This window comes from Nicotiana sylvestris, chromosome 2 (assembly GCF_000393655.2).
Source record: "Nicotiana sylvestris chromosome 2, ASM39365v2, whole genome shotgun sequence".
NCBI lineage: Eukaryota > Viridiplantae > Streptophyta > Magnoliopsida > Solanales > Solanaceae > Nicotiana > Nicotiana sylvestris.
In genome coordinates, this window is record NC_091058.1 from 178,237,494 (window position 1) to 178,253,747 (window position 16,254).

At 38.1% G+C, this 16,254-nt stretch overlaps 1 protein-coding gene across 1 annotated transcript; it reads right to left on the reverse strand.

The window, feature by feature from the left end:
- Nucleotides 1–11,167: 11,167 nt before the first annotated feature.
- Nucleotides 11,168–11,876, reverse strand: LOC138886010 (uncharacterized). Its single transcript, XM_070167031.1, has 2 exons — nucleotides 11,612–11,876; nucleotides 11,168–11,490 (listed from the first exon to the last, which is right to left on the reverse strand). Exons 1-2 carry the CDS (start codon nucleotides 11,874–11,876, stop codon nucleotides 11,168–11,170), a joined length of 588 nt encoding a protein of 195 aa, XP_070023132.1.
- Between the last annotated feature and the right edge of the window lie 4,378 nt (nucleotides 11,877–16,254).

Here is a 16,254-nt window from a genome sequence, read left to right on the forward strand (position 1 = left end):
TACTGGAACTCACGGCCATCTGAACACGGATCGGCTGGGCCAACCCATCAATAAACCACCGCACCCTCTTTCTATTGGTGGGGAGTATCACAATGGCATGATGAGCAAGATCAATGAACCGGGTCTCATACTAGGTGACCGTCATAGGACCCCGCTGGAGACGCTCAAACTGCCTGCGAAGAGCATCTCACTGAGTAACTGGAAGAAACTTCCCCAGAAATAACTCTGAAAACTGATCCCAGGTCAATGATGGCGACCCTACTGGCCTGTCTAAACAGAAATCCCTCCACCAAGTCTTGGTGGATCCTGCCAGGCGAAAAGTGGTGAAGTCGACCCCATTGGTCTCTACAATGCACATAGTCCGTAGAACCTCATGACAGCTGAATATGAAATCCTGAGCATCCTCTGAGGGGGTGCCACTATATGTGGTTGTGAAATGCTTGGTGAAACGATCAAGCCTCCACAAAGCATCCGTGGACATAGCCGCACCATCGCTGGACTGAGCCGCAATACCTGGCTGGGCTGCCACAGCTGGCTGAACTGCCACGGCTGGCTGAACTACGGGAACCTGAGCCTGAGGAGCTACCGGGTCTAGAGTACGAGTATCGGGAGTCTGAACTCCTCCCCCAGCCTGATATGTGGCTGGAGCTACGGGAAGCAAACCCGCTCTAGAAATGCCCTCCATAAAGCCTACCAGTCGGACCAAAGCGTCCTGAAGCACTGGAGTGGCTATGAAACTCTCTGGGACCTGAGCTAGGCCCACTGGAGCTGCTGGAGCTGGAACCTCCTCGTCATAGTCAGTACGAGGCTCCACCTCTGGGACTGCTACTCAGGGATGAGTTCTGCCTCAGCCTCGGCCTCTGGCACGGCCTCGCCTTCTGCCCCTGATAGGAGCTAGGGGCTCGGGCTGCTGCGCGGTAGAAGAGGAAGCACGTGTTCTCACCATCTACGAAAGAACAGAGTAGGAGGACGATCAATACTTGAGAATCAGAATCGTACGACACGAATGAACAAAGTGAAGTTTTCCTAACTCAGTAGCCTCTGTGGGATAAATACACACGTTTCCGTACCGATCCCTCAGACTCTACCGAGTTGTCCGTGAGTTGTTAACCTAAGTAACCTAGTGCTCTGATACCAACTTGTCACGACCCGGATTTCCCACCATCGGGTGTCGTGATGGCGCCTACTATCGGATCTAGGCAAGCCAAATATTTAAAACACCTTTCCTGCTTCTTTCAAACAATATAATAAACAAGACAAAATTTAAGCGGAAGACTTTAAATCTATCGCAACTGAAAACCAAAAGTGCGGAAGTTTAATACACACCACTACCCAAGGTCTGGTGTCACTAGCTCACGGACTACTACAGAATACTACAAACAATGTCTGAAAGGAAATACATCATGTCTGTCTGATACAAGATGAACAAACGAAAAAAAACATGGAAAGGGACTTCAGCATGCGAACGCCAGCTAGGCTACCGCGAGAGTCTGTGGACTGAAGATAGCTCCCAGAAGTCCTACTACTGTGGTCCGAAAGCTGTTCCTGATCTGTGCACAAAAATGCACAGAGTGTAGCATCAGCACAACCGACCCCATGTGCTGGTAAGTGCCTGGCCTAACCCCGGCGAAGTAATGACGAGGCTAAACAGGACCTACCACAATTAACCTGTACAGATATATAGACAAGTGCAAGAAAAAAAAACAATAACAAGATAATACAAAGTAAAGCTAGGAGGGGACATGCTATCGGGGAGTAACAGGTAGAAATGAAATATCGAAAATAAACAAAAGAAACTCCAGTTTCCATGATATATATATATATATATTTACATGATATATATATATATATATATATAGTGGACAGCGTGCCACACGATCCCATAATATCATATATAAGTGGACGGCGTGCCACACGATCCCATAATATCATATATAAGTGGACGGCGTGCCACACGATCCCATAATATAGTATATAAGTGGACGGCGTGCCACACGATCCCATAATATCATATATAAGTGGACGGCGTGCCACACGATCCCATAATATTATATATAAGTGGACGGCGTACCACACGATCCCATAATATCATATATAAGTGGATGGCATGCCACACGATCCCATATTATCATATATAAGTGGACGGCGTGCCACACGATCCCATAATATCATTCGAAACATCTGATTTTGTAAGGAAAGTCCCGTTAGGGAAAATCAACAACATATCACTCTAACCCGGCAAGGGTACAACTAACAGCCCAAAATATCCCGACAAGGGAGAGTATATATATTGGTCTACACATCCCGGCAAGGGAGTAATCACAACACATTCTCTTTTTAAATCCATTCTTCCTCAACTAACACATTCATGTTCGAGCTAACACTCCAAAAGTACACCAATCACAATTTTACCTCAACCGTTCACATTATATGAAACTCATCAAATAAACAAGGAGGTTGTGTCACGTTATTCGAATTAAAAGCAATTAAGACTCACGGTCATGCTAGACTCCATTGCATAGATAACCATCACCATGCCTATACACCGTACTCCACATTAGCAAGTAGCAAATAACATCCTAATCCTATTCCCTCAAGCCAAAGTTAGAACAAACACTTACCTCGAATGCTCCAAACTCAACTCACGCTTCTAGTATAGCTTTACCTCTTGATTCCACCACCAATCCGCTCGAATCTAGTCATAAGTTACTTAATCACATTAATAATTACTAAATGAATCATCCCCAATGCATGAAAATAGATTTTTCAAGGTTTTTCCCAAAAAGGTCAAAAATACCCCCGGACCCACGTGGTCGAAACTCGAGGTTCGGACCAAAACCCGGTTACCCATTCCCCCATGAATCCAAATATATGATTTGTTTTTAAATCGGACCCCAAATTGAGGTCCAACTTCTCAATTTGTAGAAAACCTAGGTTCTACCCAAAACACCCAATTTTCCCCATGAAAATCTTTGATTTGAAGTTGAAATTATGTTAAAAGATGTTAAGGAATAAAGAAATTAAGTTAGAAATCACTTACCAATCGTTTTGGAGAAGAAAAGTTGTTTGGAAAATCGCCTCTTAGATTTTGGGTTTTTGAAAAGTGAAAAATGACTGAGATTTTCCAAACTTGTATACCTTTCTGAGGACCTGGCGCGGACCGCACAAAAATGTGTTGCGGCCACGCCGAGTGGGAGAAAAATTGGGGCTTTTCTGAACCCTTCCAGCGCGGACCGCACTGTTTTGGTGCGCGGCCGCGCTGGTTAACCTGAAACCCTAGCCCTCAGACTCAGCCACTCGGAGCGCACAAAAATGCATCGCGGCCGCGCGGACCGCGCGAAAATGACCGCGGCCGCGCTGGTGTCTGCAACACCTGAACCTGCATTTTCTTAAGTCCAAGACCTCCCGGGCCCCATTCAAAACTCACCCGAGCCCTCGGGGCTCCAAACCAAACATGCACACAACCTTAAAAACATCTTATGGACTTACTCGTGCGATCAAATCGCCAAAATAACATCATATACATAGGATCAAGCCTCAAACACATGATTTTCTTTCTTCAACTTTCATAACTCAAATTCTCCATTTTTAGTCTGAAACACGTCATATGACGTCCATTTTTAGCCAAACTTTACAGATAGTGCTTAACACATATTTAAGACTTGTATCGGGCGTCAGAACCAAAATACGAGCCTGATACCTATATTTCTAACTCCTTTTTATTTCAAATTTTCATATCAAATTTCAGAAAAACAATTTCTTTCAAAAATTCATTTCTCGGGATTGGGACCTCAGAATTTGATTCCGGGCACACGCCCAATTCCCATATTTTTTCTATGGACCCTCCGGGACCGTCGAATCACAGGTCCGAGTCCGTTTACCCAAAATGTTGACCGAAGTCAATATTATGCATATTAATATCGAAATTCATCAAATTTTTCACATAATTCACATATTCTAACATAAAAACTTTCCGGCTACGCGCCCGAACTACGCACACCAATCGAGGCAACTAAAAGCGAGATTTTCAAGGCCTCGAAAGCGCAGAATAAGGAAGAACTACGGTGATGACCCTTCGGGTCGTCACAGATTTGGTGCGCGGCCGCGCTGGTCTACCTGAACTACCGACCCTCAGAACTCCACCACGCGGACCGCACAAAAAAGCATTGCGGCCGCGTGGTTGCCAGCGCGGACCGCGCTGAAATGACCGTGGCCGCGTTGGGCCTGCAACACCTGAACCTGCATTTTTAATTCGAAGACCCTCCCGGGCCCCACTCGAAACTCAACTGAGCCCTCGGGGCTCCAAACCAAACATGCACACCACCTTAAAATATCTTACAGACTTACTCGTGCGATCAAAGTGCCAAGATAACATCATATACATAGGATCAAGCTTCAAAATACATGGTTTTCTTTCAACTTTCATAAAAACTCAAATTCCCCATTTTATGTCTGAAACACGCATATGACGTCCGGTTTTAGCCAAACTTTACAGATAGTGCTTAAAACATATTTAAGACTCGTACCGGGCGTCGGAACGAAAATACGAGCCCGATACCACAGTTTTCTGATCAATTTTCTTCTTCATTTTCCTTAATAAATTTCAGAAAACAATTTCACACAAAAATTCATTTCTCGGGCTTGGGACCTCGGAATTTAATTCCAGGCACACGCCCAAGTACCATATTTTTCTACGGACCCTCCGGGACCGTCGAATCACAGATCCGAGTCCGTTTACCCAAAATGTTGACCGAAGTCAATATTATGCATATTAATATCAAAATTCATCAAATGTCTCACAAAATTCGTATATTTCAACATAAAAGATTTCCGACTTCGCGCCCGGACTGCGCACGCAATATCAAGGTAACTAAAAGCGAGGTTTTCAAGGCCTCGGAAGCACGGAACAAGGAAGAATTACGGTGATGACCCTTTGGGTCGTCACATGCTTTTAGGAGCCTATGGATTATTAAAGGCTCTTGAGGTGGGTCGTAGCATTTTGGTCCAGCCCACAACTTATGCTTGAGTCCACATGAACGCCTTTGTTATACAACTTCAACTATCTTGTTATTGGTCTTAGTATTCAAAGAGATACAATTTCAGATGTCCAAACTTTAAAGATCAAAATTATTAAAATGGATAGTTCAACTGAACTTACATAATTCTAATCATGAACAAAATAAACTTAGTATTATGAAATCATTACATCTGGCTAATTATTCTAATAATTGCAGCTATAACTTCATTGAAAAGCTATACAAGTACTCATGTTAAACCCCAAAATCTGTCTATCAAGTGAAAGAAGAAAGTTATAACTAACATTACAATGTACCATTATTTACATTCAAACTCCAAATAAGCTGCATAAACAGGCTTGTATAACTATGACTCTCACATTTATCATTTCATAATACAATTAAATAAAAGTTGTTCCTAACTGCAGCCTAATAAATATAGATCCTTCACGAGACCATTAGCTTTCAGATTGCGCCTGAATCTCCAACGATGCTCTTGGACGTTATTTCGGCCTCAATGTTTACAGATTTGGCCAATTATGGTCAAGTCTTCAAATTATGGCACTGCGGATAGTAAACAACAAATCATCCTTACTCCCAACTTTAATAGGAAACATCTTACCATATTCAAAGTATGGTAATGGCACTTTACTTGAATTCTATGTATTGATAATCCATGACATCACACAAATCAACAAACAATCATTCAAACTCTGAAGGAGAAGACAAATTCAGACTTCAAACTAGAGCTTGCAGCTATAAAAGTACAATTCATCAAACAACAAGTGAAGAACTATTGCAATTTTTCACGGTAATATAGTATTATAATGACAGTTACATCACTAGAGATTAGAAGTAGTACCTTGACAGCAGTAAAAACAACAAGAAAATAAGATTATGACTTGGAGAAATGCAGCTAAATAGAGTCAGCTTCAGCTTAATCAAACAGTATCAAACAACAAAAATGAAGCCCCACGAAACTTCAAACCCAGAACTTGAAAAGAAATAGCTATCCAATGATGAAGCAAGCTAATGAAAACAATTGGTTTTTTTTTTTGTTGTTTCTGAAATGTCAAAGTTGGTTTTCCAGAAATTTTCTTTACTAAAAATGAAAATGAAGACAATGGACTCTCAAAAATCAATGTAGAATTAGTGAGGAAATGCAAGGAGTAATTCTGACTTCAGGGTGCTTTTTCGTGTGTCTTTTTCTGCAGAGAATTCCTCTCTTATATAGAATATATGAGAGCCTTATTAGAGAATGAGATAAGGTAAAAAAAGAATCTACCCTCCTTCCATAAATTCAGGGGAATGACATCTTTTTGTACCAGAAAATGGACAGCCGTATCTAAATTCAACATCTTATCTCAACAATATCGGGACATATGTCCCTTTTTAGAGTTTCTTTTCATTTGCACTCTTTTAAACTTCTGAAAATTCACCTTTTTCCAAAAATCTGATTTAACTTATTCAAGTTATTGCACCGTAATCCCTTATTTAGCAGTTTCCTGTATCACTACCCTAGATTCCCTAATTTCGATTTCTAATTACCCTCTTAAAGTTTCTGTTATTACTCATTCACACCCTAATTTCTAATTGGCATTCAAACATCAAAAATCAAACAATTAAGGCAAAATCAGAGACAAACAAAATAGAAATAATCTATTAATTAAACCTAACTAAATTATGGAGTTAATTAAAGCCAATTTAATTAGCCTAAACACTTGCAATTAAACTAATGAACATGCAATTAACTCGATCATCAAATTAATTAAACGAACCAATCCAAATTAAGACCTAACAGATAATTTAAAGTAGAAAAAGAAGCAAAGGAATAGGATAAGAGGAGTACTTATTTTGGGCCAAAAATGAGTCGATGATTGAGGCGAATCAACGAACGATGATGGCGACGAAACTTAAGCCGGTCAGTGGTAAGTTGGCCGAAATCTGGCGAGTTTCAAAATGAACCAAACTAACATAAATCTATTTATCGTGTCAAGAGCAATCGACTCACTTGAGTTTGAGCCAAAACAAACGAATTCGTTGAAGAAATTAGAAGATGAGCAAAACCTGGGTTTTTTGAGATTTCAGATATACAAATTGGAGAAACCTAGAAGGATTTGAGGGGAATGGCTATGGAATTTGAAGAAAGGGGAGGACGGTGATTATCTGGTTCAAGGACGGGCTCATTTGGTGGTGGTTTAGGGTGGCGCCGCCGGAAGTGGTTCTTTGGGCGGCTCGGGTTTTTAGGAGAAAAGTGATAAGAGGAAGAGTGTGGAAATGAGAGTAGTTCTGAGAGTTTGGGGGTGGGGGGAAGGGGTTTCGGACAATTATAAAGGTTTGAAGTGATGAGTTGTGGACCGTCTGATCTTGATCAACGAACGGTCGCGATTGAACATGACAAAAACGCCGCCGTTTTGCTTAGAGGGGTGCTGGACCGGATTTTTGGGTAGTAGGAATTGGGCTGGGGCAGCTTTTCGTTTAAGGCAACTGGGCTGGCCCAAACCGCCCCCTTTTCCTTTTCTTTGTTTTCCTTATTCTTCTTTCTTTTATTTTATTTTAAATCCTAAATTACTTAACTAAAAACCTAAATTAGGTCCTAAATCAAAATCTAATTTGTGAACCATATCCTAATTAACTATTTCTAACATTTGAACCATTAATTTAGCTTAAAAAATAATGAAAGAAAATTACTCGTTTTAAACTAAAAACTACAAATGTAAAAGTGACCAATATTTTTGTGATTTTTGTTTAATAATGTAATTAACTCATGTAATTAAATTCTAAATGCAATTAAAACCTAACATGCTATGTAATGAAGATTTGAATATTTTTTGGTATTTTTTTATAATTTTAAAATATTAAATATACAACTAATGCAAACAACAATTGGCAATAAATTCCTAAAAATTCTATAAAAATTAAAATAATTAAAACAAATCTATTTTTGTGAATTTGTAGGAGTATTTTTCGTCGGGCAAAAATCACGTGCTCACAGCTGCCCTTCTTTGCTCTGAAACAAGAAGGATTTTCGGACAAAGATAAAATGAGCAATTACGAGCAATTTTTGCCCATTTGGATACTCCATAGGAAGCAGTTTGAAAAATAATTGACCGAACATTGCTTCAGAGGTTGCCTACTTATCCTTGGCTATAGAGGAATCAAGTCAGTGTAGTTTTGGAAATTTTGGTAGCTGGAACTACCGAGAAGCTGTGATTTCAATGTTGTTGCTGCTGTTTACTGCTTGCTGAGCTCATTATTACACCAAAGTCAAAAATGAAAAAGACTAACTAAGCTTATCAGCAACGAGTTACAAGATTCCTATCTATGAGTCTTTTGAAGCTTGATCTTGAGTATTGGTTGGTTCTTCACACAGACTCGGATATGAACCTTGATGCTTGCTAGTTACAGGTTCTAGTTCATTCTTCTTCAACTTTTCGGATCAATACGGGACATGCAAAGCTTGTGACTTCAGTCATGTCTTATCGGTCTACATCTTTTCTCCGCTTCTGCACTTTGGATTCACTTTTTTTCTTTCTTTATTTTGGATTGAGATGTCTTCTTTTGATCATATCGAATCATGTGCTCGAGGTAAAAACCTGCTCTGACACCAAAACAAACGAACGAATGAAATTTTTCTGTCCTAGTTTTCACTAGGAAAATTTCATGAGTTATTTGTAACAAAACTCTATACTATTTTATTATTGAAAGCAATAAAATGTTGGGATTAGTGTACCCTGAGAAAATGGAGATTAGAGAGTGGGGACCCTATGTCCAAAATGAAAGAAAATAGGGAGTAGAGACCCTATGTTGGAAAAGTGACTAGGGAGTAGAGACCTTATGTCTAAAACAAAATCAATTAGGGAGTGGAGACCCTATATTAGAAAAGAGGCTAGGGAGTGGAGACCCTATATCTATATTAAAATCAACTAGGGAGTGGAAACCATATGTTGGAAAAGCGACTAGGGAGGGGAGACCCTATGTCTAAAAATAAAATCAACTAGGGGGTGGAGACCTATGTTGGAAAAGAGACTAGGGAGTAGAGACCCTATGTCTAAAATAAAATCAACTAGGGAGTGAAGATCCTACGTTGGAAAAGCAACTTTGGAGTGGAGACCCTATGTCTAAGATAACTTCAACTAGGGAGTGGAGACCCTATGTCTAAAATAAACATCAACTAGGGAGCGAAGACCCTATGTCTAAAATAAAATCAACTAGAGAGTGGAGACTCTATGTTGGAAAAGAGACTAGGGAGTGGAGACCCTATGTCTAAAAATCATCAACTAGAGAGTGGAGACTCTATGTTGGAAAAGAGACTAGGGAGTGGAGACTCTATGTCTTGAAACATCAACTAGGGAGTGAAGACCCTATGTTGGGAAAAGCGACTAGGGAGTGGAGACCCTATGTCTAAAAATCATCAACTAGGGAGTGGAGGCCCTATGTTGGAAAAGAGACTGGGGAGTGATGACTCTATGTCTAAAAAAATTTAACTATGGAGTGGAGACCCTATGTTGGAAAAACATAGCTAGGGAATGGAGACCCTATGCTACCATGAATTTGAACTTTCTTTCTTTTCTTTCTTTTTTTTCATCATCTTTTCTTTTTTTATTTTATTTTAGAGAATGAGTAAATGAGGGAAAGAATTTTGGAGGAGACTTCCCTTTTTGGAGTGGTTGCTGCAAAGCTGTTTCTAGCCTTTGCGCAATTTCTTGTTGGTCGCACCTGCTTCTTGCAAGGCTGCTTTTGGATTGCACCTGTTTCCTGTTTTCAAACAAAGAATAATTTGTTAGTTTGAAACGGTGGTTGGTTTTGTGTCCTTGAATGTTTCAGTCACTTGATCTCGGTCCTTTCAACTGCAACCAGTTGTTTCCTGAATACCAATTGCATTTCTAACCTTGGAGAACCTCTGGCTTTTCCAAACTTTTCCATGACGGTCAGTCACACGGGACTTAACCTTTTCAACTTTATTTTGCCTTTGTGGTCATTTGACTTTGCATTTCCTTTTTAAACAGTTTTTAATTTTGAAGTATCGGTCACCATGGTTAGTCGGAGTCGACTTGATGCCATTGCCATGGCTGGGTGCTTTTTTTGCATATTAGCTCGTATCAAGAAATATTCCTGTAAATCAATCTTGTCATCCTTTCTTTGTCTTAGTTTCGGAACAGAGTTAGACAGAAAGGGATTCAAAGAAAAGCAAACAATAAAATGGACAAATGAATTTAGACGAGAGGTATCCCTTTCGGGGACAAGAAAGAAGGACTTATCTGGAGTGCATGCCAACTTCAATGAACATGACATGCCTCTTGGACTGTAAACCGTCCAACTCTCAAAAATTCAACACAACCTTGCCTTGAAACCTAGAAACCTTGCCTAGGACTGTGTCAATGCAAGTGACTATGAGGATCCTTTTTCGATCAGTGGTGCCCTTTGCGGGTTTTTACCAGCTGACCTCTCTCGTTTCACTTCTCACCATCGTCTTATAGTGGTCTTTGCGAGTTTTCACTAACAAGACTCTCTCATTTTCAATATCTCTGCTTACCATCGCCTTACGGTGACCGCGAGGGTTTTCACCGATAAGACTCTCTCATTTTATTTCTATCATTTTGTTGTATCATATCCAAGTAACTATATCCTCTAATTTGAACCTCTTTACCGATTGATCGGAAGGACTGAACAGGATTTGGGGTAAAAGGATTTGGATATAATTACAACTTTGGTACATTTCAGGCAAAACCATCGCCGAAACATTACAACATTTGCCCCAATTTCACTTTGGGGGAATTTGGATTTTTATTTTGGTGTGATTGAACCCTAGAGAGAGGCTGCCTACATATCCTTTCGGAATCAAGTCGAACGTAGTTCAAGAAACTTTGTTTTTTATTTTCTTTTGTTTTTATCTTTATTTTTTTCATTCATTTTTCATCATTTTCTTTTTTTTCTTTTTTTTAATTTTTATAATAACTTCCAGGCTTCAAAGAGGATAATCAAAGAAAAAGGGAACCGGCTCAAAGGGTTTTCAAGGGTTGGTAGTGTTTGTATAGCGGAAATGAAAGCCTTCGTCATCCCAATCAGAGAGCATTAAATCTGCGTAAAAGGGTCAAACATAATACCTTTTGACCGCACCTGCATTGAGAGATGCTTTGGGATCATTTCCTTTAATGTCTCCCAAGTACAATGCTCCTTTTTGGCAACACTCTTCTTATAATGTATGGACCTTTCCAATTCGGAGCAAATTTTCCTTTGGCTTCTTCATGATGCAGGAGAATACGCCTCAGAACGAGTTGCCCCACTTCAAACTTTTTGGGCCACACTTTCTTGTTGTAGGCACAGGCCATTCTTTTTTGATACAATTGCCCGTGGCAAACTGTGGCCATTCGCTTTTCATCAATCATGGTCAACTGTTCCAAACGGGTTTTGACCCATTCCTTATCCTTGATCTCAACTTCAACAATAATCCGAATAGAGGGTATCTCAACTTCTGCAGGTATTATGGCTTCAGTGCCATAAAACAATAAGTAAGGCATGGCCCCATGAGGTGCGCACGGTTGTGCGATATCCCAATAATGCAAAAGTCAGCTTTTCATGCCATTGTCTAGAACTTTGAATCATTTTCCTGAGGATCTTATTGATGTTCTTGTTTGCAGCTTCAATAATGCCATTAGCTTTGGGCCGATAAGGGGTAGAGTTACGATGTTTAATTTTGAATTGCTCGCATACCTCCCTCATCAAGTGGTTGTTCAGATTTGCAGCGTTGTCTGTAATAATAGTTTTAGGAATACCAACACGACAAATAATGTTGGAATGCATGAAGTCCACCACTGCTTTCTCAGTGACGGCTTTGAAAGTGACTGCTTCACCCCACATTAATGCTGTATTGTGGTCCGGGCCCGGGCCAAATGGGCCTGGGCTTGAGGCGGGCCGGGCTGAGGCGGTCTCGGGCCAAACGGTCCCAATGTATGGAACCGGCCCACGGCGGTCCTAAGCCCACATGGTCCCGGGCTAAATGGGCCGGGCCCATGGGCCTAACAGGTTTTTTTCGTTTTGGGCTATTTTTTTTATTTTTTTTATCTAAGGCATTTTCTTGTAAACTATATATGTATATACTAGTATAAATTGCTTATATATAGCTATATAAAAATATATAGTATATATAGTATGTATATATAAGGGTGTATTATGTGTATATATAATTATATATTGCCTTATATATATGTATGTATGTATATATATATATATATATATATATATATATAGTTTATTGCCTTATATATATATGTATATATATATATATACATACACACACACACATATATATAGGCTATTTTTTTTTTAGTTTTTTTTATCTAAGGCACTTTCTTGTAAACTATATATGTATATACTAGTATAAATTGCTTATATATAGCTATATAAATATATATAGTATATATAGTATGTATATATAAGGGTGTATTATGTGTATATATAATTATATATTGCCTTATGTAATTCCTAGATGGTATCAGAGCCTAGGAATTTTCATGATAAATATGTAATAGATATGAAATTTTCAACATAGATATGAAGCTTTTGGAATGGATCTGGGAGAAACAAGTACTAAAAGTACTAGACTTGAAGAGGTAGATATACCTCAAAACCTTGATTTATTAAATAAATGGACTATTCCTAAAGTTTCTATAAAAGCCATTTATGATTATGGTTGGTTTGATAAACTTTCTTCTAAACAATTGATAAAAACGACTGAACGGTCTTTGGCATTAAATTCGTCTGAACAGACTATTCGTTTGTTAAACAAACACGATATAGATTTATATAAACATCATTATCATTATCTGCATATTGGTATGGTTCAAATTGCGTTTAAACCGTTAACCCTTAAAGGATTACCAGAGACCTTTTTAGCAGCTCTTAGAGATGCTAGAAATCTGAACTTCAGACAGTCTCTGATGGGTTCGATTGAATCTACTGTGGCCTATAGTCCAGTATATTTTAAAACTCAACCCAATCTGCAACTATCTCTTTCTGATGTTAATATTCTTGATGCCTTGACTTTAAGTGTGAAAACACATGGTTATAATTGTATGCCTCGTTCTGAACTTATATGTCTGTCTTATAGGATTTATTTTAAATTATTATCTACTTTGAATCCTAGATGTAAGTTATATGATACATCAGATCATACCATACTGGTAGAAACCAACTTTGCAAGGTCCAAGGTCACCACTAGGAGACCTATTAGGTGGGAAGAAATTAATTTTCCAACTACTTGGACTTTAAATTCGGTTATATCCCCAAGTCAGATGACTAACGACTTGTCGAATACTGAATTTTCGCATGTTACTCAAAATCCGGATGGTAGGATTTCTATTCAATTTGATGATAAGTCTACTATTTATAATAGACATTCGTTTTCTAATCATAGACTTCGACCTGCTATTCAACATATTTCTCCTGTTGAACCAGTCTACGGTCCAGCTCGCAATCGTGCAGCCTCTTTACACACTATTACTAGTAAAGTTAGTAATAAGCCTGTCGAAAGGGTTAAAGTTAACCCTCAAACAAATATTGTTCAGGACAATGACAATATTTCAGATAAGGATATTCCTTCTGTATCCGAGATGGATTTCGACCCCAATAGTACTTAATGATTCCACACCAAATTGATTTTAGCCCCGGTTCTCGGGCACGAAAATATATTCAAAAGGAATTTTTTAGTGATAAATGGAGCCAGTTTAAAACGTGGTTTTTTGATGCTTATAGCAAAGATGATTTGAATAGTATTTCTCAAGAATTTTATGAAACTTGTGCTTTGCATAATCAAATTATGTATTTTGTTCCTTGGTTTATAACAACTTATTTGCCTCTTTTTATAAAGGTACTAGAAAGATCTTATAAAGATGGGAGTGGTAATATTACTAAAGCCATTTATCCTCCTCAGGCCCCCTTTAATTTACCTAATAATACTGGTATTACATTCACTGCCTTTCAAAAATTTATTGATGATAACGTTGCAGCTATTAGTATCGCAGAAATTAATAAATTGATTTCTCAAAACAATTATTTGTGTTTATATGTAAAGATTTTAGGAGAACATATCGGTTCTCTTGATAAAAAACTTGATGATTTGACTATTTTAATAAAAGAAATGAGTACTAAGAAAGGACCAACTGATATTGCCTCCACTTCAGGTAGTAAAACAGTTGATCAAGCTATTTTTACTCATATTCAAAGACCTCCTGAGATTCATGATTTTAAATTTAAATCTCTTGATGACTTAGCACAACTCCTCGATAAAAAGCTTTCTGGTTTGAATGTTAGACCAATTGATTTATCTAAAATTTTGCTGATAGAATTGAGACTGTTTCTGATTATAAAACTGAGACATGGTCAGAGTTTAATAAACTCAAAGGTATAGTTAAACCCAATAGTAGGTATGCTGACAAACCAAGGATGCAAACTTATTATTATTATCCCCGTCCTACTCCTCAAGATGTGTTGATTGAGGAACGCGATTGGAATCAGACTAATACGTCTTATAGCGGTTCCGAAATTTATGAATGGAATCTTGATGGTTTAACTGATAGACAATTAACCATTCTCGTACATAGAATGCTTATGTATTCGACTATCTGCAAAAGTGTTAAAAATACGGATAGAACTATTTGCAAAATGATTATTGCAGGCTTTACTGGCCAACTTCGTGGCTGGTGGGATAATTATTTATCTGTTGAAGAAAAGGCTTTCGTTATTAATGCTACAACCGTAGACGAAGGTGTTGATAATATAAGCATGGCTCTAGTTAAGGGTAGAGAAGATGCAGTGTATACCCTTATCCTTACAATTTTAGAGCATTTCAATGGTAGATTTACCTCAAATCATGAGACCATCAGAACCTTACTTAATGGGCTTAGATGTAAGACCCTTAGTGAATTTAGATGGTATAAAGATACTTTTATGAGTAGGGTTATGGAACTACCCGAGAATAAATATGAGCATTGGAAAGCTAAGTTTATAGACGACCTCCCTTCCTTATTTGCTGAAAGGGTAAGGAAAGTATTATGGGGTAGTTACGGTGAAATTCAGTAAGGTAATTATACCTATGGTAAACTTATAGGAGTGTGTACACAAGAAGGATTAAACTTGTGTAATGAGCTAAAGCTTTCTAGACAGCTTAAGATTGATAAGCTTAAAGAGAAATCCCAATTAGGTGACTTTTGTACCTAGTTCGGTTTACCTGGAACATCTACTCAAAATAGGAAGAAGAAGAAAAACAGATATCATAGGTATCCTAACCCGGATAGCCTGTATAAGAAAAAGAGGTCTAGATATAGGTCTAAGGAAGAGCGTGATACTAGAAAAGCGCATCGGAAATCTACTTGATTTACGAAAAATAGATCAAAGAGAGATCTCGCTGATATTAAGTGTTATAAGTGTGGAATGTTTGGTCATATTTCTCCAAATTGCAAGCTTCAAAAGCTGAAAACCTTAGAACTCGATGATGAGTTACGTGATAAGGTTTATGGCTTGTTATACACTTCAGGATCAGAATCTGACTATTACTCTGAAACTGAATCTGAAGATGAAGTTGATTTAATTGATTTATGTGATAGTGATAAAAATGTTGATACTTCTTGCACTGCTTGCAAAGGTGATATTTGTACTTGTGATGATGACGAATTTTATAAATTGCAATCACAATTTCATGATTTAAATATGAAAACTATTACATCTGAAAATGTAATAGAACTTTTAAAGGAAGTTACCGATGAAAAACTTCGTGAAAAAATTATTAATCTAGCTGCAAGTTCTAGTTCTAGTAGTTCAATACCTTTTGAAAAATATAAGAACGAATTTGAACATTTTGTGCCTTATTCTTTGTCTGAAATTAATAAACGACTTCATAAGTCCAGTACACCTAGCAGAGATGCTTTTTTGATGATTTGAAAATCGAAATTGAGAATTTGAAAAAAGATATTAAGTCTCTTAAACAAAATCAAATGATTTGTGATTACCGGATTACTCAAATTGAGAAAAATAATTCTTTAACTGATTTTCCAACTGATTTTTCGGCTAAAGGAATTTCTGAATCGTCAAATGAAAAGGGAAAAGAAATTTCTGATCAGATTGATTCGATTAATGAAAATTCTGATATGTTTTTAGGAATGATGCAGGTTGTTACGGCTCATAAGTGGTACATTAAATGTACTATCTTGATTGATAATACTTTCTCTCTAACTGATGTAGC